This window comes from Anolis sagrei, chromosome 2, assembly GCF_037176765.1.
Source record: "Anolis sagrei isolate rAnoSag1 chromosome 2, rAnoSag1.mat, whole genome shotgun sequence".
In the NCBI taxonomy this organism is placed as follows: Eukaryota; Metazoa; Chordata; class Lepidosauria; order Squamata; family Dactyloidae; genus Anolis; species Anolis sagrei.
This window is the reverse complement of record NC_090022.1, coordinates 289,716,861-289,743,095: the sequence shown is the minus strand read 5'-3', so window position 1 is coordinate 289,743,095 and position 26,235 is coordinate 289,716,861. Positions and strand designations below refer to the sequence as shown.

The 26,235-nt window shown below is 39.7% G+C and overlaps 2 protein-coding genes across 4 annotated transcripts in view; one reads left to right on the top strand and one right to left on the bottom strand.

Moving 5' to 3' along the window:
• The window catches only part of LOC132766853 (elongation factor 2-like), a 28,605-nt gene extending 6,000 nt beyond the window's left edge, over positions 1 to 22,605 (top strand). The window contains exons 2-15 of the mRNA XM_060761217.2: positions 4,687 to 4,901; positions 5,911 to 6,092; positions 7,690 to 7,901; positions 8,938 to 9,119; positions 9,502 to 9,607; positions 10,707 to 10,820; positions 11,068 to 11,206; positions 12,143 to 12,338; positions 12,671 to 12,929; positions 15,834 to 15,941; positions 17,812 to 18,165; positions 18,638 to 18,820; positions 20,391 to 20,523; positions 22,217 to 22,605. Of these exons, the coding sequence (XP_060617200.1) occupies positions 4,687 to 4,901; positions 5,911 to 6,092; positions 7,690 to 7,901; positions 8,938 to 9,119; positions 9,502 to 9,607; positions 10,707 to 10,820; positions 11,068 to 11,206; positions 12,143 to 12,338; positions 12,671 to 12,929; positions 15,834 to 15,941; positions 17,812 to 18,165; positions 18,638 to 18,820; positions 20,391 to 20,523; positions 22,217 to 22,410 (2,577 nt within the window). The 3' untranslated portion in view covers positions 22,411 to 22,605. The remainder of the gene's footprint in view (positions 1 to 4,686; positions 4,902 to 5,910; positions 6,093 to 7,689; positions 7,902 to 8,937; positions 9,120 to 9,501; positions 9,608 to 10,706; positions 10,821 to 11,067; positions 11,207 to 12,142; positions 12,339 to 12,670; positions 12,930 to 15,833; positions 15,942 to 17,811; positions 18,166 to 18,637; positions 18,821 to 20,390; positions 20,524 to 22,216) is intronic.
• The window catches only part of PIAS2 (protein inhibitor of activated STAT 2), a 29,618-nt gene continuing 25,598 nt past the window's right edge, over positions 22,216 to 26,235 (bottom strand). The window contains exon 14 of one of the 3 annotated variants that reach the window (XM_060761218.2): positions 22,216 to 24,745. In XM_060761218.2, coding sequence (XP_060617201.2) covers positions 24,554 to 24,745 — 192 coding nt within the window. In that variant the 3' untranslated portion in view covers positions 22,216 to 24,553. The remainder of the gene's footprint in view (positions 24,746 to 26,235) is intronic. The other 2 variants (XM_060761219.2, XM_060761220.2) reach the window with 2 other exon arrangements.

Sequence of the window (26,235 nt, the reverse complement as noted above, 5' to 3'; positions counted from 1 at the left end):
AGAAAGATTTAGAGCAAGAGATGAAGAGAAAGAGGAGAAAGTAGAGGAAATGGTAGAAAAAGCAGACATGTACAGACATGTACAGATGTTTTTTAAAAAGCAGGTCCATTGTAGTAGGGTGGAGTTTTGTGTAGTTCCAATACTGAAAACATCTAGACTTGCTGGTCCAACCTCATAGTAAAGGAATGCAAGCCTGAGGAAAGGACTGATTTTAGGAAACTTGCAATTTAGGAAGTCAGTTGTTCTTTCCCTGGGGAAGAACTGGACATATGTAGGGCTTGTAAGATTTTGAATGGATCTCATAGTGATCTGGAACTCCTGAAAAGTCAAGCAATACTCATTATTTGTACCTAAAGGATATATTTTGTTTTTTTCTGGAACCTCCAGATTCACCAATTATATCCAGGTGCAAGATAGTGGCTAAAGTAGGCAAACTAAGAACTGATGAGTACAACATCTCTAGTCATGTGTTTTTCATTCCATAACTAGAGTTCACATACTATTGTTTTTATACATGTCTATTCTTTCTTTCTACCATGTTTTCCTAATTTTAGAAGGCAAATCTTGGCAGGAGCAGGGAAGGACCCTTATTGTCATGTTTGTAAAATTATTTGAAGTTGAAAATGCTTGCAAAAGCTCTTGGAAATCTGCCAGGACAGCCTGATCTATTTTCTATCTCTTTCTGCTCTGGAATGTCTGTCTTCTATTAGTTATTTATGTAGTCCCACTTATTCACCTTTTTAAAGGATACTGGTTGGCATTTAAATTGCAGTGCATATAATTTAAAAATGAAGAAGCATTAAAGAAATAATAACTGTTATTCAGTGTATTTAAGAGAGATTTCCAGAAATGTTTGTTTATTTATCATTTTAGATGCATTCCAATTAGTTTTAAAGGCAACTTAGGAAAAATACTACAATGGAAGTAAGCCCTAAAAGCACAAAACAACAACAACAAATTAAAAAAAATCTTTATTTGCACCCTGCCACCATCTCCCCAAAGGGACTTGGGGCAGCTCACAGAAGCACTCCAAGTGCCACATGCAGACAACAATACATAAGTATAAATACAATGACATAAGTATAATTAACAGTGTATAAAGCAAATCACAACAATCAATAATTAAAATCACAAAAGGGCTTCCTATCATAGCCTACTAAAAGCTAAAGAAAGCAGTATATTTCACCAATGCCAGGTGAATATGTTCCAAGAAAACATGGAACACATAGAGAGCTGCTTATATCGGAAAAGGTGTTTTCTTTGGTTGCCAAATATATTCCTCTAAAGATTGAGGCTGGTGGCAGGGCCCAAGCATGTTTACCAGTATATTTGGAGACTTAAAATAACACACTACTCATTAGCAATGAGAGGAAAAATAGAAACAAAACTTTAACTCAGGCTTAAATATATTTTGGTTATTTGTGTCTGTATATATTACTTGTTCAGATTGGCAATAGGACACACAATGAAATGAGAACAAGTAATATTCTAAGCAGTGAATTGGAGGTTAAAATCCAACAGAAAGATGTTGGACTACTACTCCCATCGGGCCTGGCACGTAGCTAATAATGATGTATGATGGAAGTTACAGTATAGCAGCATCAAGGACAGCAATTTGCCTGGTCCTACAAAAAATGCAACTCAAAATGAGAAAAATAAGTATTTTGTGTACTACACAACCTGCTGCTCAACAATCTACTTTCCTGAAATCAGGTGGCCTCAGGGTTGGTGTTGGGATCTCCATGGCTTGCAGTGTTGGAGGACTTCAATATTCATGCTTGGACTGCTCTGTCAGGAGTGGCTCATGATATCTTCATCGGCAAGTAACTATTGATTTGACCCAAGTGGTATACTGTTGGGTACACTCCAGACCACGTGTCAAATGCAGGCCAAATCCAACTAGACATATCATTTTCTGTGCCCACAAAGCTTTCAGTGCAACAGCAACATAATTACCTTTATACAGTATTATAATTGCAAAACTGCTCTTTGAAGGCAAGCATAAGGCTGTTGTGGCCCTTGGTAAACATGTGTTTGACACGCATGCTCTAGACCAGGGGTCCTCAAACTTTTTAAACAGAGGGCCAGATCACAGTCCCTCAAACTGTTGGAGGGCCGGATTATAATTTGAAAAAAACATGAATGAATTCCTATGCACACTGCACATATCTTATTTGTAGTGCAAAAGAAACTTAAAAACAATACAATAATTAAAATGAAGAACGATTTTAACAAATATAAACTTAGTATTTCATTGGGAAGTGTGGGCCTGCTTTTGGCTGATGAGATACGATTGTTGTTGTGTGCTTTCAAGTCATTTCAGACTTAGGTTGACCCTGAGCAAGGGCTGGGTAAATGACCTTGGAGGGCTGTATCCGGCCCCTGGGCCTTAGTTTGAGGACCCCTGCTGTAGACATTGTTTTCTGTAAAGGTTGTCATGGTGGTGATCTGGGAGCGGTGGAGATTTCTGCTGTTCCATCATCATGGGCACATTACTCCTTGATGAAGTTTAGGCTTGCTGGGTTTCAGGGTCTCTACAGGGGTGGGAGACCCTTGAAGATGGTCTGCCCCAGGAGACTTGTGGATTTGGATTGTTTCCTGATCATTCTTGGGGAATTTCCTGCTGCCTTGATTAAGGATTGTATCAAAATGCTGGCTGATGTCTGAAATGGGGAAATGACTGGGGCAATTGACAGAATCACTTCTTAGTTTCTCTTCTTACAGAATAAAGCTAAACCAGCTCCTTGGTTTTTTAAGGAGCTGGCAGCAATAAAACAAGATGGAGACTAGATCAACAATGGTTGTTGTTCATTCGTTCAGTCGTCTCCGACTCTTCGTGACCTCATGGACTAGCCCACGCCAGAGCTCCCTGTCGGCCGTCACCACCCCCAGCTCCTTCAAGGTCAGTCCAGTCACTTCAAGGATGCCATCCATCCATCTTGCCCTTGGTCGGCCCCTCAACAATGCTCAAAGCAAATCTGATTTGGAACAGGCTAAAATCTATCTGAAGAGCTTTGGTGAGACAATAAAAGTAGCAAAAATGTGTTTTTTTTCCTCTTGACTACTACTATTTCATCAGCAGAGCTGTTTCAGTTGGTTAGGGATTTGTTATAATCTGACCCATAGGAGAAAATAGGCCACACAACAGCCCACTGTGAAGAATTTCACCACCATTTCACAGATAAAATCACTCCGATTCATTCTGAAGTCTGAATTGATACAATTCCAGTGGATGTAACCTTGGCTCCTGCCAGGCCAGTTTTGATAAATATTTTTCAATTTGTTCAGCCAGGATCCTTACCCTTTCTAAGTAATAACACGTCAAAGGAGGACTGGCTGTGTGGTTCAGGGAAGTGTTTAATACATCACCATTACAATAAGGCAGGGTCCCAACATGCCTGAAGAAAGCAGTAAGAACTCTTCTATAAAAAAAAGTTGTTGGGTCCTATTATACTTTAGGTCAGTATACAAGCTTCCGTTTTTTGTCAAGGTATAAAGTGTGTGGTAGCTTTTCAACTACGTGAAACTGTTTGGAGAGGTTATATAGAATTTTGGAGCCAGGTGTCACAAGTATGCTGATAACATCCAGTTCTGTTACTCCTTTCTATCTAATTACAAGGAAGCTGTCCCTGTGCTATACTGATGCCTAGGATCTGTAATGGACTGGATGAAGGCAAACAAATTGAAGCTTAATCCAAACAAAACAGAGGTGCTCCAGTAAGCTGAATGGCATACCTCGGAATAAAGATTCATCTAGTGTTAGATCAGTGGTTCTTAACCTGTGAGTCCCCAGGTGTTTGGGCCTACAACTCCCAGAAATCCCAGCCAGTTTACCAGCTGTTAGGATTTCTGGGAGTTGAAGGCCAAAATATCTGGGGACCCACAAGTTGAGAACCACTGTATTAGATGATGTCCTTAGATTTGCCATTTAGGTGTATTCCTGGATTTAGTTCAGTCTGGAGGCCCAGGTTTCAGCAGGGACCAAGAATGCTTCATACAAATAAAGCTGGTGCATCAGTTGCACGTGTTCCTAGAGAAGTTGGATCTGGTGGTAATGCCATGTTTTCATCCTGGTTGGAGTATTGTCTCCGAAGGAGCTTGGAACCTTCAATTGGACCAAAGAGCTGTAGTCGGGTTGTTAACGAGCTGGCTACAAGACTCACACAACTTTCTAATTGCTGCAGCTTCTTTGGCTGGTGGTCTGTTTCTGGGCACAATTAAGTGCTGTTTTTTAACCCCTTAAAACCTCATATGGCATGAGTCCAGGTTATCTACAGAATCATATATCCCTGACTGAGTCCATTAGAGATTTACAGTTGCCTTTCTCACTCTCTCCCACCATCTTTTCAGATTTGTTTAGTGAGCACAAAGAAGAGGGCATTCTCATTGGTTTCTCTCAGACTTTGAAACTTCTCCTCCAAAGAGGCCAGAATGGCCCAGCCCATGCTCTCTTAGAAGTAGCAGATAACAGATTGTTGATCTACCAGGCTTTTACAAATATATGAGGTTGGGCTTTTAATGTCGTGTGGTGATGATAGGGATTTTCTCATCAAAATATTCTGCTTTAATGCCATGGGAACTAGCTGCTGCCATATAGGACACCTGCTGGAAAAATCCTTTCAATGAGCCATGCATATATTGTATCTCTGTATGAAAGCCTTATCTTTATTTTTATTTTTACCTCAGGTGAATTTTACAGTGGACCAGATCCGAGCGATCATGGACAAAAAATCAAACATCAGGAATATGTCTGTGATTGCTCATGTCGACCATGGCAAGTCTACACTTACAGATTCATTGGTCTGTAAAGCAGGCATCATAGCTTCAGCCAGAGCTGGTGAAACACGTTTTACTGATACACGGAAAGATGAACAGGAAAGATGTATCACAATAAAATCTACGTGAGTATCATTAACAATGTGTGTAATCCGTTTCACTTTAAAACCTTAATCAAGTTTCAAATTAGGAAATTTTAAAATAATGAGAAAAACCTGTTTATTTAACATTTTCTGGTTTAGTTGATTCATGGCTTAAACCACGTGTCTGATTCCAACAACTTAAGTTACTATGTTGCATTTAAGTATATACGTTCACCGAAATATCAGTTCTGTAGGAATTGAAGAAACTACAGAGGCTAAATTTTAGAAGGTCAGCTGTGTTCATTGGCACAAAATCAATGAAATGTTTTGTGGCAATTCTAAGACTGATAACATGTATTGTAGCATAAACTTTTTTTGGCTAAATGTCAGTTCATCAGATGTGTAGGTATTGGTGTCCAATTGCAGAGAGACTGTAAAAGTGAAATGAAAAAGGGCCAGAGTTAACCAATAATTGGTTATGGTAAATTGTCATTGTGGTACTAAATTACATCTGAATTATGGTAAGTTAACACACAAGGAAGAGTGCAATTACATGCATGCTTAAGTAAGCGTATCACTGCTTTAATTGCCCTTGTTTCCAAATAGAGGATTTCATTTTGGAAATACAATTCAAAGTGATAGCTTTTTGTTGGGTAATCTGTATGCCTAGTTTAATTTTGCCCTTTCAAAGGTGGATACTTATATTTTACTAGTAGTTCTGGCAGCACTGTTGGTCATTTTGGGGTGAAAATATTTTGAACTCCTAGGGATGGCAGAGAAAGGTGCGTTGGGTGAAAATGGAGTGTGTTTATGGCTCTCCAGTGATTGGTGCCACTCTCCCCCCAATTTAGCTGATCTACTTGCAAACTTTGTGTTTTGTTTGTTTGTTTGTTAAAAATGCAATGCAATTGTCTGGTCTGTCCCTGATACGATAAATAAATAAAGCTTATCTAAATCATACATGAATATGCAGGTGTAGGGCATATGGAAGTTTTAAATATATATAAAAACATGTTTTTTTTACAAAACCTTCCATCCTTTTATTTTGTAGAGCCATTTCTCTGTACTATGAGCTCTCAGAAAATGATTTGGCATTTATCAAGCAGTCTAAAGATGGTTCTGGTTTCCTCATTAATTTAATTGACTCCCCTGGGCATGTGGATTTCTCTTCTGAAGTCACAGCAGCACTTCGTGTCACTGATGGTGCTCTTGTCGTTGTTGACTGTGTTTCAGGTAAGTGTGCTTAAAACAAGAAAGGCTTGTATTCTGTTTGTTATCAAGTGGCCATTAAGTGATAGTGAAACATTTGAAGTTGAGGTCTTCTGAGGATAAGTGTTAATGTTTTCAGGAGTCCTCATTCTTCTCTCCATGACATGAGTTCTACTGCCCTGTGATTGGCATGGGGAACTCAGTGTTTCTCCCAATTTGAAACTGAAGAAGGGAAGCAGAAGATTTTCTTAAAACTTATACTGAGTTTCAGAGGCAGACCGTGAAGGGAAGAAAAAACTGGTGCTTTTGATGCTGGCCAAAGTTACTTCCGGCTATTGATGTTTCAGTTAACCGACAAAGGCAACCCAAACCTATGGATTACTATCAATTTCTGCACCAATTAGAAAGAGTTGGGGTGATCTTTCACTAGTGTGCCATTTAATTCTGCACCACCTTTACGTATTCCAGAAATTTAAAATGTGATTACAGGCAGTCCCCGAATTACAAATATCCAACTTACATGTGACTCATAGTTAAGAATGGGGGTGAGATAACAGGAAATGAGGAGAAATCTATCCCTAGGAAGGGAAATTCACCCCTGTAAGAGTTATTATGGGAAAAGAGTGTCTCACTTGAAGCTTTATCACCAATCCTTATTTTCATAATAACCCAAAATTTTCAAAATTGAATTGTCATAGGAAGAGAAATATTCTGAACAGGGGCACATTCAGCAAAAGAAATGTTAAAGGGGCGTTAATCCTTACCTATGCTATCCAGATCTTTAAAATGTCTGGAGTTAGACTTAAAGATGTACCTGTTCTGACTTACATTCAAATTCAAAGAGCCGTTCAGCAGTGGAACTCTCTGCCCCGGAGGCTCCTTCTTTGGAAGCTTTTAAACAGAGGCTGGATGGCCATCTGTCAGGGGTGATTTGAATGCAGTATTCCTGCTTCTTGGCAGGGGGTTGGACTGGATGGCCCGTGAGGTCTCTTCCAACTCTTTGAGTCTATGATTCAGCTTAAGAACAAAGAAAGAATCTTGTATGTAACCCAGGGACTGCTTGTATGCAGAAATTCCGAAGCCCACAAAATCTTTGGAGGAAATGCAAATGGGTTTCAAATTGTTGCAGCACAATGATAATCTTCAGATTGTGGGGCAGTTTTTGGTGATAATTGTACAGCTGGGTTTGTGAATACAGCTTGACAGAAAATCCTGTAGTTAGGCCTTCAGAATGAATAATGTGAAGGAAGTACATGTACATGTGCTTGATTTAAGATATCTCTACATCACACAAAATTTCAGCTGCATACATTCTTCCCTTCCCAAAACTTCAAGAGTAAGTGGAAAAGCTGATGTTGCAGTGGACCTTAGCAATGTTTATTTTTCTATAAGGAATTAGAAATAATGTCTAGGAACATAGTATAGTTGGTTTTCTTTGTCATCAAGTTAGCTCCAACCTATGATGACTCTATAAAATGAAATCAGTTGAATCAACTGTTATTTTTCCTTTTCTTCAAGTTGAAAAATTCAGCATAAAAGGTGTCTTTGCATGATCAGTTCTGCTTCAAGAGTTTTTCTCTAGAAGCAGCCTCAAAACATTGGCTGTCACTTTCTCATTTAGGGGTTTGTGTGCAGACCGAGACTGTGCTTCGCCAGGCAATAGCTGAGCGTATCAAGCCAGTACTGATGATGAACAAGATGGATCGTGCTCTGCTGGAATTGCAGTTAGATCGAGAAGAGCTTTACCAGACCTTCCAGCGCATAGTGGAAAATGTCAATGTTATCATTTCTACTTATGGAGAGGGTGAAACTGGACCCATGGGTAATATTATGGTAAAGAGAACTTATGTTTCAATTGGAATGGGTCTGGACATTCTCTTAATATGATAAGAGTGCATGTGTGCTTGTTTCATGTGACTGCTAAACAGAAACCAAGGTAAAAATAATTTGGGAGTTCTTTCTGATTAGGCCTGTGGGTATCAGTGTTACCATCTTCACTGAGCAATTTTTCAAGCAGTCTTTTTATTTGGGCTTTTTTTATAAAAGGATCATATAAAAGTAAACAATTGAGCAATACCTTAAAATGCGGGAAGGGCCATAGCCCACCAGCAGAACACATACTAGGGTTCCAAGTTCAGTTGCCAGTTATCTGTAATTTGAAAGAAGCGTCTTAGGCAGCAAAGCTGGGAAAGCCCTTTCTCTGCTTGAGACCTTAGAAATTTCTGCTGTTAATAGTCTGGCCAAATAGACCAGTGTGTTTTCTTGAAGATAACACAGAGTTGGAAGATAAGCTGTTTGCAAAAGCTATTACATGTGCAAAGCTGACAGAGATAAAATTGGTAGTTTTTGCTAACATTGGTACTGGCTTCTTTATTTTTCCATGAAAAATCCACATTAAAATTATGCAGCGTGTAGCTAACTTAAGTGCCTTTTAAATCTCTGATATGAATCACACAAATGGTTTTCAAGAGCATGGTTGATACTTCTTTGCTGTTCTTCAACTCTATAGATAAAAAACAAATGAACTGGTATACTTCAATATTGCATTGGAAAAACATGCTTGTTCACTGAAAAAGTGCTTTGAAGGTCATCCTCTGAAGTATTATGAAGTATATAACTTGGCTTGCCTTTTCAGCAATTGCAATGTAATGCATGAGATGGATTAGAAGATTTATTGTATGAATGTAATAATGCCATGTGTTATTTACCTTGTTGTTCTGCTTAGTGGCCACTGAAGAAATACACAGGGGCCTCTCTGTTATTTGGATGTGAGCGTCACAGATTTCACTGAAGACATTGTCAAATAAATAAGCTTAGGATACCATACAAAACCCCTTATAATAAATTGATGCTCTTCTTCTCTTTGTAGATTGACCCAGTCATTGGCACCGTAGGCTTTGGTTCTGGCCTGCATGGTTGGGCATTTACTCTGAAACAATTTGCTGAGATGTATGTAGCCAAATTTGCTGCCAAAGGGGAGAAGGCACAACCCTCAGCTGCTGAGAGGGCCAAGAAAGTAGAAGACATGATGAAAAAGTTATGGGGAGATAAGTGAGTAAGGGGGCATATACATATTTCTACCTATTTTTCATGTCTCCCAGATATTTACAACAAAGTGGTAGTTAATTGAATATTTAAAATGCTTACCTGTGTGGTTTTTGATTTGCTGCTGCGAAATTGAGGTAGATATCTGTGATAGTAAGAATAGAGTTAAGTGCTGGAAGGATGTCTATGTAAACATGAAACCTGTTACTGTATAGTCTGTTTCCTTTTTGTTCTGTGAATTAGAAAGACAATGGAACAGTTAGTGGTATACGGTGTAGGATCACTGCCTTCATTTGACAGATGAATAGCTTAGGTCAAAATAAATGAGCTAACACTGCCTTTTCCTTTACAAGTTTCAATATGTGAAACACTTCATTTTTTTATTTAGATACTTTGATCCAGCAAATGGAAAATTCAGCAAAACAGCAAACAGTGCCGATGGGAAGAAATTGCCACGCACATTCTGCCAACTCATCTTGGACCCCATTTTTAAGGTAAAACTGATTGACCAAATTAGTATTGCCATGTAAATCTTGTTAATTTTTCCCTCCACTGTCAAGAGAAGTGGGCCAGATATGTACTTCAAAGGACTGAGTAGTTTGCACATTGCTAAAAAGTTGAATCACCATTACAGTATTCACCATTTAGCTTTTGCCATCTACACTAATTATCTGATACAGTTTCAAATTGGTGTTGAAGAGAAATAGTTTTGCTTTGCAGATAACTACCAATGAACTACTGGAACCAGTTTGGGGTCTGGATGGTGATTTGACAAACTGCAGAGCAATGATGTGCATTAAGGGCTTTCTTTTTTCACACTTGCAATAGTTTGAAACTAGCTTCAAACTGCATTTAATGATCAATGGAGAAGGGGCCTTGGGTGTTGTAGGCTATATTTCAGAAGAGAGAACTACCACAACCCACATTTGAGTATTCCATGCCTAAGAAAATTCTATGGAATTCATAAAGCCACCATTTTTCAATAGGCTACTTGAAGGCACATACACATACATGGCCTAAAAAATTCAAACCAGTTATAAACAAACAAGACTTTTGAAATCTTGCTTACTCAAATAAATGCTTTGAATGATGCAGCTCAAACCAGTTGAATGAGAGCACTTGGATTCAAAAGTAATTTGTAAGCCAGACTAGAATTTAATACACTATAAAGCAGATTTTTAAGAGCAGGCATGATGAGTGCTATTTTGATGAAATACTACAGCCACGATATCAAGAACTAGTGCTTGGAGAGTGCAAAGTTTCCTGGATTGGCAGTGGGAAAAAAAATACCCAATATAGGGTCATGACATGAGTGTAAGAAAAAGGCTGTGAACATGCCTTATTTTGGCAGAAATCACGTTGAGCTGGTGAAATAACTGTTCAAGTGAGCCAAGAAAGAAAACAGTAACATCCTATACATGTATTCTCGGAACCCAGTCCTACTGAATTCAATTAGGGCTTATTAGCAGGTAATTGAATGCAGTGTTGAGTTATTTGTTTGGCTGTCACTCATGTCTTGGCAACAGTAGGATTACATTCTTAGACTTTTGTTCTGTCCGCAAATAACATCTCTAACTTACTTGTATTGTGCAGGTCTTTGATGCAATTATGAATTTTAAGAAGGAAGAAGCATCAAAGCTGATAGAGAAACTGGACATCAAGCTGGATGCTGAAGATAGAGAAAAGGAAGGGAAGCCATTGCTCAAGGTACTTAAAGATGGGAATGGGGGTACTTTTTAGCTCTATTCTGTCAAAGAGCACTTCCTTTGCAAACAGGAAGTTTTGGGATCAGTCCACCAGAGACATTGGGGAGCAGCATATGTTCATCTAGGTTTGGCATTGGCGTATTAACTCCCAAAATGGGATGCCATCCTTCTGCAATAACTGAACCAAGAAGCCAAAGTTGGCCAGCTCAGTCAGGATTTCTGAATGGTGTTTGCTGTATCCTTTCCAGGCTGTGATGCGCCGCTGGCTGCCTGCTGGAGATGCCTTACTTCAGATGATCACCATCCATCTGCCTTCCCCTGTCACTGCACAGAAGTATCGCTGTGAACTTCTTTATGAAGGACCTCCTGATGATGAAGCCGCTATGGGTAAGTCAAGAGCATTTGGCCTTTTAAGGCAGGAAAGGGAATTAGACGGTAGTAGCAGCTCTGCTTTGTAACAAATATTCCCAAATATTCCTTTGCCATGTTGCTATTCCTTTCACGAGTGCTGGCCTCCTCATGTTAAGAGCAATTCAGTCATTCAGATTAAATCTCGATAATGTTCAGGGGTGCTGTGATTTTAGCTATGAATAGGTTTTTAATTGGTTTTAACTGTTTTATTTTTAACACTGTTGATATTTAGTTCTATTTTAATGGTTGTATATTTTTAGGTTTTAAATCAGGTATGGGCAAACTTTGACCCTCCAGATGTTTTGGACTTCAACTCCCAGAATTCCTAACAGTAGGCTGCCTAACAGTTGAAGTCCAAATCATCTGGAGGGCCAAAGTTTGCCCATACTTGATTTAACTTGCATTGTGTTGGTCTTGTTGTGAGCTGCTTTGAGTCTCTTTTCTAAGAGAGAAAAAGCAGTATACAAATGAAAATAAAATAATAATAGGACATGAGATTCACGGTGGTTCTCAACTGTGCCACCAATATAAGCAAACAAGCAAATGCACTTTCCATTTCATTTCCCTGTTTGGCATAGATGCAGTTTTTGTCAGATGTCTTTCCCTAAGTTGAGATTATTTTTAATTAAACTCCAATATAGTCCTTTCTATCCATAGAGTCTGTATCTATGGATTAAAGCCACTCACAGCTTGAAAATATTTTAAAATAAAAACCTTTAATTTTTCCATTTTACATAAGGAGCAGCATTTTGTGTTGTCACTGTATATCATGAAACTTGAGCATCCACAGATTTTGGCATCTGGGGGGGGGGGGGGGGGCTAGAACCAAACCATAGCTGAAGCCAAGATTCCACTATATGCTTCACCTAAATTTCACCTCAGCCTTATCTCTTATGCTTTAATTTATTTCAGGTGTTAAAAACTGTGATCCAAAAGGTCCTCTGATGATGTACATTTCCAAAATGGTTCCCACATCAGACAAAGGACGCTTCTATGCCTTTGGACGGGTATTCTCTGGTGTTGTTTCTACGGGTCAGAAAGTGCGCATAATGGGACCAAACTATACCCCAGGGAAAAAGGAAGATCTCTACCTGAAGCCCATTCAGAGGTAAGGATGGTGATGGCTTTTCTCCTTTGGGAAATGCACGCAAACAACCTCCAATGCAGTGAAAAGCCCTTTTGTTTTATGAGGGTTGGGGAGAGACCGGGCAGTAAGAGGTACTGTTTTTCTTTTGTCGAGAGACTTTTCTCCCCTGCCTGTTTTTTTGTTTTTTTTAAATATTGGGAATATCGAGTATAAATCTAGTAACACTGACATTGTGATAGTCCATTAAAGGTAGTCATAACAGAACACCTTTGATGTGAAAAGGCTGATTTTGAGCAAACGTTCAATGGCAAAATAGATATTCAAGGCTTGTTACCCATCCTCTGTCTTTGTAGAACCATCTTGATGATGGGTCGTTATGTTGAGCCCATTGAGGATGTTCCTTGTGGCAACATTGTTGGTCTAGTTGGTGTTGACCAGTTTTTGGTGAAGACGGGCACTATTACCACCTTTGAACATGCCCACAACATGAGAGTGATGAAATTTAGTGTTAGCCCAGTGGTGCGTGTTGCTGTTGAAGCAAAAAACCCTGCCGACCTGCCCAAACTAGTGGAAGGTCTGAAGCGTCTCGCCAAGTCTGACCCTATGGTCCAGGTGAGTGTTGAATGTGTGTGACTAGAATGACTGGCTTTCAGTGAACTAGTTTTGTTGAAATTAAACACTTATCTTTGTTTTGCCCCTCCATACTATTTGGAGATATGCCACCCAACTGAAGCAACTGCATGCCTGTTAAGAACTTAGTTAGGAATCTCCAACAAAACAATCTGTTCTTTACAAATTGTTGTCAGTCCTTATTGTTAACTGGGCCACTCAGTTACATCCAGCTAAACACTGAATCAGTACTTCTTCATGAAGAATGAGATGGAGAGAAAATTGTAATCTGAGAGTCTATCATCATGCATGCTTAGTATAAACTTGCATTCATGTAATTGAGCTGTAACTGACCTGAATACCAACATTGTCCATCATCCCATTGAATCAAGTAGAATGGAGCATTCCACTCCAACAGCTATGAACATGAATACCAATTTGTATTCATGTAATTAAATTTGGGTTGATCTGTATCCCAGAGATTGGCCAACAAATCATTGTTCCAAATATCCTTGAATCAAGTGGAACATTGGAAGTGTTGATGAGTAGTTACGTGTCATCCAAGAAAGCACAATACTTGCAAAACTCCACTCCCACAACTGTAAACTGAATACAAATGTTACATCATTCCCCTAGAAATAAAAATGCACACAGAGAAAAGGGGACAGACAGTTACATGTGCCTAAAACACCAGCCAAAAGCCAGCTATAACATCTAACCAATCTGCAGTATAGGAGTAGTGTCTTGATCCAAGGAAGTCATGCTATTCCTCTATTCTGCCTTGGTCAGATCACACCTGGAATCGCTGTGTCCAATTCTGAGCACCACAGTTTAAGGAAGATGTTGACAGGCTGGAATGTGTCCAGAGGAGGGCAACTAAAATGATCAGGGGGTCTGGAGAACAAGCCCTATGAGGAACAGCTTAGAGAGCTGGGCATGTTTAGCCTGCAGAAGAGAAGGCTGAGACTAGACATGATGGCCATATATAAATATGTGAGGGGAGGTCATAGGGAGAAGGGAGCAAGCTTGTTTTCTTCTGCCCTGGAAAATAGGACAGAGAACAATGGCTTCAAACTACAGGAAAGGAGATTCCACCTTAACATCAGATCAGGAAGAACTTCCTAACTGTGAGAACTGTTCAGCAGTGGAACTCTCTGCCCTGGAGTGTGAAAGAGGCTTTTTCTTTGGAGGCTTTTCAACAGAGGCTGGGTGGTCATCTATTGGGGGTGCTTTGAATGTGATTTTCCTGCTTCTTGGCAGGCGGTTGGACTGAATGGCTCACAAAGTCTCTTCCAACTGTATGATTCCATGTAATATATATTTTATTAATTGGCTGGAGATGGGAAGTGACATGGGGGTGGGCTACATCTGTTATGAAGATTGCACCACTCAACTGAATGTTGCAAAAATGATTGAGAGCAGGAAAGATTTATTGTAATGCTGACTTTTCCATGGTAAAAGCTTTAGAAGGGACATGATGTGGTGATCCTGTCAAAGTTCAGTAGCTCTGGGCCTGCTGTTTCTGATCAGGAAGCACTTGTGAACCTCATGCATATTAGCTTACGTTCTATCAAGGCACACTGAGGCATCTAAATAGTCAATACATTTCCAAATTCTCTTGCTTTTGTCTAAAGCAAATAAGATATATCCAGAAATTGCTATTTGTAGAAAAATAGTTTCTCCTTCAGAGTTTGAAGAGGCTGCTGTGTTGAAGCTGGAAATACATGAAAGCAGCCAGCATAATTTAATTGTGTTTTCTTTAAAACAACCTTTTAGGAGAATTTAGAAATAATTTGGTAATCTATGCTGGCTACTGGGAATTATTTATCTAGAACAATTGGGTGGCCCAGTTCAACATTATAGAAATGTAAAAATGTTGAGTTCATATCAAAATGTAAAGCTTGTGGGCTGTGGTTTGCAGTATATCAGTTTTCTGTTTTATCCAATATGGGATAATATAAAGTATTTTATCGATAATTCTCAAATTAGAATATTAAACTGCAATCATTTTTATTAAATAGAAAAAGTTCACTACAAAGAAATTTGAACTGCAACAATCATTGTTTGTTGCGAATTATACATCTGACGATGTGTTATATCCATTATGCAGAAGCTGTACAAACAGCTATACAAGCAGCTTGTCCACTGCAAAGTTGTCCCTACAGAGACTTTTGTATACTTCATAACCTTGCAATTTGGAAATCTACAACTGGGCTTTTTCCCTTTTACTTAAAACCTATTTTAGATTAAACGTCTTGTTTACCACACCAAATGTTTCAGGAAAAAATCTGTAACTTGCAGTGTGTACATAAATTTTGTTTTTTAATGTTAAGAATTATTTGCTGTGAATTGTGGTTTGCTGTGCTTCAGTTTTTAATGCATAGGTCATGGAATATGTCTTGTGTGTTAGAACAGTAATTTCACATAGATGTTTAGGTGTTGTTATGCATTCCTTAGTTGAAAGCTCACTATTCCTGGGAAATAAAAAAGCACTGAAATCTTGGTTTCAGTGCAACCATTAAAAAAGGCAATTGGAGCAGGCCTGCACAGGAACAGGAAGTTCTACCAAACATTTAGGGGAAATCGCCTTTCTTGTAAGTTGATTTATGTCCTAATCTCTAGAGCAGCAGAGTAAAACTAAATGAAATCTCACTCCATCCATACTGTGTCCCCCCAGGTGTTTTGGACTTCAGCTCTCAGAATTCCTGACCATTGATTGGACAAGCTAGCCAGGGTTTCTGGGAGTTGAAGGCCCAAATGCCTGGAGGGCCGCAGGTTGTGCAGGCCTGCTTCAGAGAAATATCTCATGCTGCATGTACATATAAACTACCACTCTTGCAAATGGTATATGTTTAGTGCCACTTGATGAAATGACAACATCATAACTAGCTTTTTTCTGTTCTGTAGTGCATCATTGAGGAATCTGGGGAGCATATAATTGCTGGAGCTGGTGAGCTGCATTTGGAAATCTGCCTCAAAGATCTAGAAGAGGATCATGCTTGTATTCCCATCAAGGTAGGCATAGTGGTTGCTCTGGAGGCAGGTTTTGGAACACTGATGCGTTTATAAAAACTGCAACACCTCTGGGTCTATTTGTGTGCCAGGTAATGAAATAATATATAGGACAAATTACAAAAATTGTTCAGCTTTATGATACAGGCATATAATTATACTTGCTCTTAGAATACAGATGGAGAGAATTTGGTGGCTTTTTTGTTTTTGTGTTTTGTTTTGCTTTTTACAATGGATAGCATAAGAGAGGGCAAGAAGCTAGAAGCCAAAGATAGCAAAGTAAAAACGAAATAAAACATAAAGATCTCCTGAGTGTTACCTAAATTGTGAGTTTATTGGTAAAACTGAAATTCCAAACATGATTGATTTCTGCTATATGTACTAAATGGTTTTGAGCTTGTTCTGTCCTGACTGGGTTCTACCTACTGCATTTCACTAGGGCTTGTAAAGATAATCTTGCACAAAGATCTACAAATACACTTTCATATTACCATTGAGCTCTTCCTTCATATTCCCTGTGGGTTGGTTCAGGACCATCCATGGACACCAAATTATATGGATGCTCAAGTGAACATTGCATACAGTGGCATAGTAAAATTGTGTCCCTTATATAAAGTGGCAAAATCAAGGTCTGCTTTTGGGAATTTTGGGGGGAGAATGTGTGAGTATTTTCAAGTTATGTATAGTTCAGGCATAAGCAAACTTCAGCTGTTAGGAATTGTGGGAGTTGAAGTCCACCTGAAGGGCCTCAGTTTGCCCATGTCTGATAGAGTTGAATCTTTTGAAACAGAATCCATGGATACGGAGAGTTGACTGTACGTCTTCTCTTTATGCTCAGAAAGCATTATTTATTTATTTATTTACTATATTTATATACCGTCCTTCTCAGCCCTCAGCCGATTCAGGGTGGTTTACAGAGGCAACAATTCAATGCCCAACAATACCATAAACCATTTAAAAACATTAATACATAATATAAACATTAATACATAATATAAAACCATAATTAAAAACATAAGCATTTGCAGGGGTGCTAGGCAGACTTCAATAGCATGGGAAACTGGCCAAAGCTCTCCTCATTATTGCACTGATTATCAGAGGTGTCACATCTTTCTGCTTTTTAAAAGTAGGGCCTGCTGCAGTGAGGGCAAGCTCCTGTAGTGTGGAGGACAAAATGGGTTCAATTGCCATTGTTGTGCTCTGACATCTTTGAGCTGAGCATCAGGAGAGGAAAAGGCACCTCATGGAGGATTACATTTTGTCTGTTTATCCAGAGGACAAACATTTGTCAACATATCATGTTCGATTTTTAATTCCCCTTAGTGACACAGCTCATCCCTAGAAAATGGGTATCACATGAGAAATACATAGTGCACAGACCTAGTAAATGAATATAGCCTTTGTATTACTCAGAAGCATTTTGGAGTAGACAAGTTGATTTCACAAGTGCTTATACTAAAGAAGGGATGGGCAGCTGGCTGTGGAAACCTTGGGGTGTATAGTTTTCATCAGCTCTAGCATCATAGTGGGCAGAGAGGAATTAGGGGAATTGCTGCCCAAAACAATCTGGAGGGACACAGTTGCCCACCCCTCCACTAGGGATTAAGACTACAACACTAAATCTAACTGCTTCTAAGCTGCTGGGGATTCCTGGCAGTTATACAGACATTCAGGTACTATGAACCCACTCTCAACATGCTATGAGATCCAGCTTTTTAGGAAAAAAGTGATTTTTCTGAACACGCATTTAATAGGAGTAAGTGTAGAATGGAAGAGAGATTTCTCCCATGTGGTCATTCAAAATTGAAACTGGGGATTGGTTGATCTTGTCATGCAGCAGAAGTCACCTATACAGACCATTTGTGTTTTGCAGAAATCCGATCCAGTAGTATCTTATCGGGAGACAGTCTGTGAAGAGTCTAATCAAATGTGCTTGTCAAAGTCCCCCAACAAACACAACCGTCTGTACATGAAGGCCCGCCCCTTCCCTGAAGGCTTGGCAGAAGATATAGACAAAGGGGACGTGAGCTCCCGTCAGGAGCTGAAGCAGCGTGCGCGATACCTGGCTGAGAAGTACGAGTGGGACGTCTCTGAAGCAAGGAAGATCTGGTGCTTCGGACCCGATGGGACAGGCCCCAATATTTTAGTTGACATCACCAAAGGCGTGCAGTATCTCAATGAAATCAAAGACAGTGTGGTGGCAGGATTCCAGTGGGCAACAAAAGAGGTAGGTCTGTAACAAAATTGCCTTGAAAGCGAATTGGGAAATATTCTTCAATTCATACACATTTGAAGTCTCCAATACCTCACTTTAAAAAAAAAAAAACACTATTTAGTAGGAAGACTAACTAGCCAGTGTTGGACTTGATGGCTTTGAATGACCTCAAACAATTTCATGAATTCAAGAAAGATATATCTACAAACCCTGATTGATGTTGCAGTCCAATTTATGTTCCCTATTTGGTTTTGTAGCTTTCTAATTCACTAGTAGGTGTTCACTGTAATTTTTTATTACCACTTATGAAATCTATGCAGCATGAGGTAGATCCTCCTAGAAGGATGTCTTATTCTCTCCTGTCCATTTTAATTCCACTCAAATAGTAATTTCAACCCAGTCTTCTTTAAAAGCTATCAAAGATTGTGATGTCCTATAGTGCTAGAGATAGTTATCGTTTTGATGTGCTCTTCCCTTTTCACAGGGCGTTTTGTGTGAGGAGAACATGCGGGGGGTTCGCTTTGACATCCACGATGTCACTCTCCATGCTGATGCCATCCATCGAGGTGGAGGCCAAATCATCCCAACTGCCAGGAGGGTCTTGTATGCCTCTGCTTTGACTGCCCAGCCCCGATTGATGGAGCCAATCTATCTGGTAGAAATTCAGGTATGTCTCTGGCATCAGCCTCACAAGCAAGCATTCTGGCTTCGAAGGATAGTGTGGAGCAGCCATGGGCAAACTTTGGCCCTCCAAGTGTTTTGGACCTCAACTCTCACAATTTCTAACAGCCTGGTAACTTTCAAAGCAATGTTTTGCTTTCAGAGTATTAATTTGGGGAGAAGATAGGGTTTCATTATCGCTGTGGTGATTTTTAGAGAAGAGATCCCAAGGGGATCTTCTGTTGTGTTTATGTGCAACATGTAAGGAGAGTGAGGTATTGTTTGACAGCTTGTTTCATTGTCTGTCTTGGTCTAAGCATTAGGCATAGGCCAACAAGGTAAAACTGGCCACTTCTGCAATTAATGCTTGGTGTGTCATCTTAGCTTTACTTACTTTCTCAAACTATTTTAAGCTCTTTCAGAACAGTTCCTACTCCTAGCTAGGAACATCAATAACTTGGACATTTGCAGGAGCTTTTACAGGTTGAATGCCAGTTGCTCATATGGGGAGCTTTCATAAGAAGACCTGAAACAGTGTTGCAAGGATAAAGCACCACAAAAATGCCTGTGTTCCATTGCATTCCCCCCTCAAGTTAGTAGGGTTGGATCCAGCTCTAGGGAAGAAAGATCTGCCATACTATAAAGCATAATAAAGTTTCCTCACTTTGTGCCTTGGCTGGTGTGAGCTTTAGGGCTTTGCAAGTGCCAAACAACTCCCCTCCAAATACCTCGTTACTGTATGTGAAGATACCTACTGTACATACCTGTATAATTATTTAACCTAATGAATAAATTGAAGGCAGGTTTTGGGACCAAAATTAAGGTTATATATGACCCATGAATAAGTGAAGGGTAAAATGTAAGGGCATTTCTAACAGCTAGTAAACTGGGATTCCTGAGAGTTGGAAGTCCAAAACAGGCTTTTGAAGATGTACCTTATTTACAAAGTGCTGTATTAACAATGGGAGGCATCTTCGTCTTATGCCATTTTATATAAAAGACACAATTTTGCTTCTCCGTTGTATATAATAGGACTTGAGGCTTCACCAGGGCTGGAGATAGGATCGTGGAACCAAACCCCAGCACATACCAAGGTGTCACACTATTTGTTTTAGATCAAACATGGGCAAACTTCTGTCCTCCAGTCTTTTGGACTTCCAACTCGCAGGAATCCCAGTTAGTTTACTAGCTGTTAGAAATTGAAGTACAAAACACCTGGAGGGCTGAAGTTTGCCCATGCCTGTTTTAGATTGTACTACTAGAGATGCAGTAAGCCATTAGGCAACTGGCAGCTTGAGGAAAAAGCCAGGCATTGGAGAAAGAGAGTACTTGGGCCCAGCAGACATCGGTCTTCCCTCATCTCTGCTGCATGACCCTGGAAAAGGGGCTTCCACTAACAAGAATCTAGCCACTGGGTATTAGTCTTGTTATTTCTATGTTACCGAAATAAAGCAGCATGACAAAATCCAGAAATATGAGAACTGATATTTGTGTAATGGAAGATTAAATGCACTGCAGTCGACCTACTGCATGAACCAGTGGGGAGGGAAATCTGAGCTGCTTTCTTTCCCTCCCAGTGCCCTGAACAGGTCGTTGGAGGCATCTATGGTGTGTTGAATCGAAAACGTGGCCATGTTTTTGAAGAGTCTCAAGTAGCTGGAACCCCAATGTTTGTGGTCAAAGCATACCTGCCTGTCAATGAGTCTTTTGGTAAGAGATCTGGATTGACTTCATGTTCCTCTGTTCCTTACTGGAGTGTCACCTTCTCTATTACTTTCTCTCTTTCTCTTTCTCTCTCTCTCTCTCTAACCTAACATTAATTCTCATTTTTTTACTTAAGAAGATTTCTCAGGTCACTGGACACACATCTAGAAATTGTATACAATTTGGGGGGAACTAATAAGGACCGCTTTCTTGTTTTGTTATACCTCACATATATTTTGAGCACTGTTAAAATTGCTTACGACAATCGAAGGTGACATTTTGCCACAGACATTCTGCTAGGCAGGTGGTTGGTTCACTTCTACTCTTCCTTCCCTTCAGTTTTTAGTAAAAGAACAATAAGGCTTTAAGGTAGCATATATACTCAAGTATAAGCTGAGTTTTTCAGCCCATTTTTAGGCTCAAAAAGCTCCCCCCCCCCCCCCCGCCTTATACCCAAGTCAAGGTTATTATTTCACTTTATTTTTATTACATTTATTTTATTTTTTATCATCTTTATTATTTTACTGTATTATTACATTGATTATTTTACTCTATTATTTCTGTTATGTTTCCATTATTTTACTCTATTATTATTAATTTTATTACACTTATTACTCTATTTAATATTATCTAAATAATATTATTTACATTGAAGGAGGAAAGTTAAAATAATGGTTTAATCAGAGTTGGACAGCTTTATCTTAAATTAGTTTTATGTAAATATTCAAAAACATTTAACCTACTGATGCCTCAACTGATGTAATTTTATTGGTATCTATTTTGATTTTTGAAATTTGCCAGAAGCTGCTGCATTTCCCACCCTTGGCCTATATTCGAGTCAAGCCGTTTACCCAGTTTTTGGTGGTAAAATTAGGTGCCTCAGCTTATATTTGGGTCGGTTTATATTCGAGTATATACAGAAGTTACAAATTGGCAGCCAATAGTCAAATGGCCTGTCTTTCAGTCTCATTCGAGAATAGGAATGGCCTTTGATAAGTTTCAGGCTTTGATTTCAGTAGATCCTAGCACTTTGTTTTTAAAGCTATTAATTGCAGGGTTTCATTGAAGTCTACAACAATTTCCCTTTTCATAGATTAGAATATGGATTTATAAACTCTTTTAAGTGAGCAGTTTCCTCACCCTGCACTATGAAATTCAAGTGTTTGTTACAGCCGCTTTAAAATAAGTAGAATCTGAACTAATTCCCTCAAAATAGAATGGGGTAAAGAAGCTGGCCCACCAGATGCTTCAGAACTCTTGCTCATACTGATTATCTCAGTTTAATTAATTTACATTTCATTTCAAGAGGGAAAATGAGTGAGAAGGAAGAGTTGAAAGTGAGAAGCTTATAGCAATATTACTATAATAAAGAGAGAAATAAAAGATGCCAGGACTAGAGGAATACTATTGAAGTGGCTGTTTTGGGTTCTTTTGGATGTAGCAGGGACCAATGAACGGTGTAGTTGGATCACAGTTTAAAAGCTGCAAATTGGGAAGAGGCGCAAGAAATTCCAATAAATTATATAGGCTAATTGGAAGGTGGAATTTCAGTTTTTAAAAAAGTAACATGTACATCATTGAATGCTGTTCACATAAACATTGCTGAGTGGCAGAACAAGCTTGGACATAAATCTCACTGGCCTTAACTGCATGTTGTGTTCTAGCTCCTGTCAAGTGATTCCTTTCTCTTCTGCACTAGGCTTCACTGCTGACTTGAGATCCAATACCGGCGGTCAGGCTTTCCCACAGTGCGTTTTTGATCACTGGCAGGTTTTGCCCGGAGACCCTTACGATCCCAATTCACGTCCATGCCAAGTTGTAGCTGAAACACGCAAACGCAAAGGCTTAAAGGAAAGCATTTCACCTCTGGACAACTTCCTAGACAAATTGTAACTACAGCCTCATTGAGACGGGGGCATCTATTACAGTACCCATCTACATCGTGGAATTGGATTGCTTCACCAAGCCAGGAAAGCAGCAGGAAACTGAATATACAAGGCTGAAAAAAGGAAACCACAAACCAGCATCTAGCAATTATGTCATGTTCACATAGTGAGAAATAAAAAAAAGTATGTGTTGTTGAACGGCTTTATCTGGTGGGATTCCATCTGTTTAAGCAGTTAGCTTTACTTGATGACTTTGGTAGCATCCAGTACATGAAATCAAGTTCAGTTTTTGGAAACACGGCAGCTTTAGAACATATTCATTTGCCCAATATATACAACCGTTTTAACACACAAGTATGCCATTTGCAAAATGCCCTTTCAGATTGAACTCTAAATTTTTAGTATTAAATTCTGTCATCTACAAAAAAAAAATTCCCAAAAGTGTACATTTCAGCTGTATGAAATCACCTAATACAGCAAATCCTCTGGATTAGGATGGTGATTAAATAAGGAAAGGGGAAACCATACTGGTAGTACATTTAGGGCTGACACTTTAAAAACTTAAAAGACTTGCCTGTTCTAGCAAAAGATCAATACTACTATGAAGTTGCATTTTGGTACATAGAGACACAATTGCAAAAAGTATACCAGTTGCTAAAATTTTCAATTGGAGAGAACTTTCCCATAATGGTACCTATGACAGCAAGGAATATGGGGTAATCAACTTTTAAAATCCTTGCTGTACAAATTGAAATATTTGTAGATCTATGAAATCTAGCTATCTTTGACAGAGAGCTCTGGTGCAGTAACAAGCTGTAAGTCCCAGAGTTCATAGCATTGATCCTTGGCAGTTAAAGTGGTATCAAACTGCTAAAACTCTGCAGTGTGGCTACATGCCCTGAGTGCCCTTTCCCAAAATCTTCAGGTGTCATCCAAGGAAATAAATGTGGGTTTTTCTTTCAACAACATCCTTCCCCTGACAAGTGACTTGATCAGTGTAGAACAGCCATGGTAATCAAAATCATTCATTTGCCTCTTCATCTACATATATTTTCCAAGCTAAAGACTCCCAAGGGTGAGATCCTGCCTCATCTATATAGTCACGTATGCATTTCTCCCATGTAACCTACAAGGAGAAAAGTACAATCTTCCTAGCAGCAGATTTTTCAAGTGATATTAGTTGTGCAATTGTGAGAACCGTATCAAACCTTATAAATGGACGCAGGAGTTTGTAGACACAAAATGCGGCATACATACAAGGTAACTCGGCAGAAGCATGAGACAAAACTCAAATCTGAAAATCTGGACATTTTACAGAACATTTCCTACATCCAAGTAGATTGAATGGGCAGTACTTTTCCTGGAGAACTAGTTAGAAGGCTTTGCATTCACATTTCTATAAACATAGGAGCATGGCTGAGTTTTGCATAGCATTCTTCTTCTCTGCAACTCCCCAAAATCTAGCATTTTTTTTTGCACTTGAAATTGAACAGTTCCAAAGCAGCATGAACCTCCAAGAGTCCACATTTGAAGAAAAAAAAAAGGATGATGCAATGAGAGGGATCGGGATGGGAGAGACGAGGATAGAGTTTTAAATCACAAAGCTTCAACCTCAACAGAAAATTTATTTGAAGCGTAAGTTAAAAAAAAAGGGTCAAAAATTCAGATGTATGTGATTTCTTATTCTTGTCCTTGCATCTGGAACTAACCAAAGCTTCTGCCACTCCAGACTTAAGTGCATTTATTTTTTTATTAAAAACGGTTTTTACATTATTGCTAAATGTAACAAAATTAAAGTTCGCATATGGAATCCATCCTGAAGTCCACAGAGCACAACCCACGTCAGTTCTCTTCATTACAAGCCTGAGGAGCTGACTTGTTTCAAAATAAAATCTCATTTTTCCTAAGCAGAGAAAAAAAAAAACAAATATATACACATAGATGCATATACACCATCCTTCCAGTCACTTTTCTTCTTCTTCCAGTGAGTAAATCCACACTAGAGGAAACAAAACCCAAAGCTGCGTTTTCCCTTCAATAAATACTCCAAAAAATATGTAAGTCTTAAGGTATGGATGGTCCGGGAATTGAACGCATGCAGAAGGGTGTCTCAGTGCCATTCCAGACTAGCAAATTTTTCCAGTTTTTATTTAGTCCAAGGAGATGATGTCAGGAATGGAGCTTCCACTGCTGGTGATGACTGCCGTCTCGCTCCGGCCAGAGGAGCTAACGCGAGTGCTGCTCTCCTGGTGGCTGGTGGTGGAGGTGATGATGTTGCCAGGGGTGGTGCTTGTGGGCAACGTGGAGGTGAGACTATCCAAAAACATAGGAGCACAGTACTGCTTGAAACAAACAATGGGGCAGATGAGGAAGAGAGACTAGGCGCACAAGGGAAAAGCAAAGCAAAAGCAGCATGGAAACCCTCAAAAAACTTCAAAGACAAAGCTTGGAGAAACTGCTACTCTGGATTCCCTATTTAGAGAGAACAGTACTACACTATAGCAGAAAAAAGGAAATGCCCAGATACAGGATGAGTGATGCCTGTCTTGAAAACAGTCCATGTGAAAGGGATCTAGGAATCTTAGATGGCCTTGTACAAGCTGAATGTGACTGTGATGCGAGAGCTAGAAAGGCCAAGGCCATTCTTGGCTGCATCAATACGAGTAAAGTTCATAGATCAGTGGTTCCCAACCTTTTTTTGACAGGGACCACTTGACCAAGGACGACTTTGACCAGGGACCATTCTCCAACATTAGTACCAAAATTAGTTTTTGGTCAACTTTAGGGTTGGTTTGGTTATTTGGGGTGTTGATTCAGACCACACCAGCTCTAGTTTCTGATACAGAACACATGCCATCCAGTAATCGCCATCTGCTCGCCCACAGAAAACCATATTTCATAATCTAGAGCTGATGTGGAAGTAGTAATCTTTCATGGCTAGTGCTTCTCGCCTCCCGACATCCCCATTGTCTCGGCACTATAAGAGGGTTTTGCGAAACCACTTGCTCTCACGGCATTGTTTCGAGGCAACGGTGTAGCAATGGTGAGGCGGCGAACCATATTTTTGTTCTTGTGGACCACTGGTGGTCCACAGACCACAGGTTGGTAACCACTGGTCTAGATCAAAGAAAGTCATAGTCCCTCACAACTCTATTCTGCTTTGGTCAGCTCTCATTTGGAGCCCTCGGTGGCACAGTGGGTTAAACCCCTGTGCCAGCAGGACTGAAGACCGACAGGTCGCAGGTTCGAATCCGGGGAAAGGCGGATGAGCTCCCTCTATCAGCTCCAGCTCCTCATGCAGGGACATGAGAGAAGCCACCCACAAGAATGATAAAACATCAAATCATTTGGGCGTCCCCTGGGCAACGTCCTTGCAGACGGCCAATTCTCTCACACCAGAAGCGACTTGCAGTTTCTCAGGTCACTCCTGACATGGAAAAAAAGGCCCTCATTTGGAATACAATGTCAAGTTCTGGGCACCACAATTCAAGAAGCATATTGAGAAGCTAGAATTGTGTACAGAGAAGAGAGACCAAAATGGCCAAAGGTCTGGAAGCCAAGATTTGTGAAGAGCATCTTAGGGAGCTGGGTATGTTTAGCCTGCAGAAGACAGGACCGAAAGGGGACCTGATGGTCATGTTTAAATATTTGACAGCCACTAGGCTGTTACAAATTGTGGGAGTTGCAATCCAAAACAGCTGGAGGGCCAAAGTTTGCTCGTGCCTAGTATATAGTGTAAGCATTCCTACATTACAAAAACATCTCTAGTGTTTCAGCTTTGAAGCGTATCGACTAAGCATGGGCATTAAACGCTTTTGCTACAGTTTTAACA